At 37.7% G+C, this 3211-nt stretch overlaps 2 protein-coding genes across 2 annotated transcripts; both read right to left on the bottom strand.

Annotated features, from left to right (window-relative positions):
• Positions 1–292: 292 nt before the first annotated feature.
• On the bottom strand, positions 293–1222 carry LOC137647846 (piggyBac transposable element-derived protein 3-like). The gene has a single exon (XM_068380803.1). The coding sequence runs from the start codon at positions 1220–1222 to the stop codon at positions 293–295; it is 930 nt and encodes a 309-aa protein (XP_068236904.1).
• A 97-nt stretch (positions 1223–1319) lies between these two features.
• On the bottom strand, positions 1320–1778 carry LOC137647845 (piggyBac transposable element-derived protein 2-like). The gene has a single exon (XM_068380802.1). It carries the CDS (start codon positions 1776–1778, stop codon positions 1320–1322), a length of 459 nt encoding a protein of 152 aa, XP_068236903.1.
• Between the last annotated feature and the right edge of the window lie 1433 nt (positions 1779–3211).

The raw sequence follows: 3211 nt of genomic DNA, 5'->3' as shown, positions 1-3211 counted from the left end.
AATATGTGAAATGGATAATAATTCTTACATCTACAAGTGAAATGTTTAACAGAGAATTGTGATACTGTAGAATAAAATAGAAATAAAACTGGTTCATGCTCTAGAGAAACTTCCTTCTTAGTTAAATTTTAAGATAAATTCCGTGGTATCACACAATAACAAACCAGATACTATAATAAGCAGTGCTCTAAAGAACACGAAGATAACACTTTACAAAGCATTTCACACACAATGGAACTCCACACTTCATACACCCTTGCGAAGGACGAGATTTGCAAGAAGATACAGCACATTACCATGCCTGTTTTCCAAGGGGTTCGACGAGGTGACCAATATTGTCATAACGTACATCTGGAATAGCCAGAGATGAGTGTCTTGGCCGGCCTATTCCCACACGTGGTTTTGTCTGCTGAAGGTATGTCCTTGCAATGTAGCGCTTGAAGGACAACAGTGGAAGGTTGCTTTCATCAACACGATGCAGAAGCCAGCAGTTCTGAATCGTTGCATCAATTACCCAAGAAAATATAGGCCACCACCACCTTTTCATTCTAATGGATATATGGTAACAATTGATGTTTTGGTCCATCCTATCAGTGCCACCCATGTGCCTGTTGTAATCCCCGATGAGATAAGGTCGACTTACACTAATTTTCTTTTTGTCCTTTGCTGACCATCGAGATACACTTTCCAGAGGATAAACAGGAGAAATATTTGATACCACTAAAACTACTGCATTATCCTTCCAGCATACCAACAAGATCTTGTGAATACTATCCACAACATCCGTATCTCCTCGAGGAACCTTCTTCATTTCGTTTGTGGAGTTTATAGGACAAGTCTTCGGAATTCTGTTGTCCCTTATTGTTCCAGTTGCTCCATAGTCTATCTCTCGTAGGTGATTTACTAAAGGTAAACTTGTGAAGTAGTTGTCGAAGTAAAACCTCACTGGTATATCTTTGATATGACTTGATAGTTTTTCGAATAAAATCATCAAAGTGTCCCAACCTTTTCCAAACCTTTCTTCATAGTGACGATTCAACCCAAAGGCTGTCCCTTGGTATACATCAAACGTAGGTAAATATCCAAGTGGAGAATTTAGGCACCAAGCTTTAAATCCAAATCTCACAGGTTTATTCCGAATGCACTGTTTGCATCCATGCCTACCAAAATATTCTATCATTGCTTCATCAAGTGATATATGTTGATCCATAGGGTAAGCCATGGCAAATTTTACTTACTTGTTTACTTGTTTTGGGTTTAAATCCAACCCTCCACTGAAGTCGAGTGAACTACTTCTCGGCCGGGTCCATATTAATCATCTAACGTGGTCGGATTTTTGCCAGTTTGTCATCCTTGTTTAGTGCCTGATTATCAGTGAAATGCAGAAACCGTAATATTTCTTCAAATCTATCACATGACATTGCCTTAGCAACAAGTTCGACTCCAACATCAGCATCCAAAGACCAGTATAAGCGGCGACTTGGTAATGTGTGGTATCGTGAGAGTATGAGATTGCCAAAGGCCACTCGCATTTCCGAAACAGAGATGGTAAACTGTACATTTTTCTCGAAAGCATACCTGCAAAATTTCTTGGCAATCATGTTCATTATATCTTCATCAAAGAAATATTCAAATTTCTCCACAGGTGACTTACCCTTCAAATCTCTGGCAGGTGGCGGTTTATCATACTGTGTTTGATTGACTGAAAATCGAATATCACTTGTTTTTTTCCAGTTATATTCTAGAGACGTCTTTTGACTTTTTTCCTTTTTGTTCATTCTTGCTGCTCCTCTGCACAATTGACATCACTGTTTTCCACTTCATCGTCATCTTCACCTAGAATTCTCCCATCATGAAAGACTGCTTCAGCCGAAGCTCTTAGTTGATTGGAATTTAGATTGTCAGCTAAGCCACCCTCATCTTCTTCCGCAGAGTCTTCATCAGAATCCTCTCTGACTTCGGGAGGAGTAATAAAAATTGCAACAGGATCCTTTTCCTCTTCATCTAGATTCTAGATGAAGAGGAAAAGGATCCTGTCCAGTATTTCCTGTAGATTCAAACTTCTGAAAAGAAAAATTAGAATTCTCAATAATAAAGTAAAAGAACGAAAGAACCAGAGGAAAAGGAGAGAGAGAGAGAGAGAGAGAGAGAGAGAGAGAGAGAGAGAGAGAGAGAGAGAGAGAGAGAGAGAGAGAGAGAGAGAGAGAGAGAGAGTTGTCTTATATCATGTAAGCTGAAAATTCACTAGTAATATAGGACAACCGAAAAATATTCACTCTTATATAACAAACTTTTGAGACATAAAAAAATAACTTACTTCTTACGATGGTCCATTCTGCTTGGATAGTAACAGGGAATTGGAAGTTTGAAACTACCGAGGCATTGTTAGCTGGAGAGTCACTTCACCAGCGACGAGGTATGCATCCAAGGACCAGAAAATAGCGAACAAGCGGTTTATTCTAACGAAGAAACAACCAATTTGCTTTAGGGTGATACTTTTCTAAGATTTTTCCTGTCCGGTCCAAATTTTGGCTTCATATCTGCCTGACCTACTATATATAGTAGGTAATGAAAAATAGCCTATAATATTTATGCTTCAATTGCTATATCAATTTCTGATATATGAATTGATTCATGGTTTTCAGTCTCATGATATGTATCAGTATAAAGATGTTTAATGAACTTGTGTAACCATGAGGTCAAATTAAAAATGTGAATATATATAAAACATTCTACATGTCTTTGGTATTTTGTCAAAAAGTAGAAAAATATGGATGCTTCAAAGAAAAACTCTTGTTTATATTATTGATTAGATTGAAAAGAACTCAGGAATATACAAAACAATAAGAAAAACATAAAAAATTGGGGTGTAACTTGTCCTAGCAATTGTACTACTATATATAGTAGGTCAGGCATTAATGGGTTAAGTTACTCGGCCAGTCCACCATTATTATCATAATCATTACTATCCAAGCTACTACCATAGTTGGAAAAGCAGGATGCTATAACCCTAAGGGCTTCAACAGGGAAAATGGTCCAGTAAGGAAAGGAAATAAGGAAACAAATATAATAGTGTGCCTAAGTGTACTCTTAAGCAAGACGGTAGAACACCATGGTATAGGAGGTTAAGGCACGCCACAAGACTAGAGAACTATGATTTGATTCTGGGGTGTTCTTCTCCTACTGGAGTTGTTTACCATAGGAAAAGTCT

The sequence above is a fragment of the Palaemon carinicauda genome, chromosome 10 (genome assembly GCF_036898095.1).
Source record: "Palaemon carinicauda isolate YSFRI2023 chromosome 10, ASM3689809v2, whole genome shotgun sequence".
In the NCBI taxonomy this organism is placed as follows: domain Eukaryota; kingdom Metazoa; phylum Arthropoda; class Malacostraca; order Decapoda; family Palaemonidae; genus Palaemon; species Palaemon carinicauda.
This window is presented reverse-complemented; position numbering and strand designations above follow the sequence as displayed.

Excerpts from the sequence above, each read along its gene's own strand:
- LOC137647845 (XM_068380802.1), bottom strand. The coding sequence starts at position 1,778 with ATGAACAAAAAGGAAAAAAGTCAAAAGACGTCTCTAGAATATAACTGG.
- LOC137647846 (XM_068380803.1), bottom strand. The coding sequence starts at position 1,222 with ATGGCTTACCCTATGGATCAACATATATCACTTGATGAAGCAATGATA.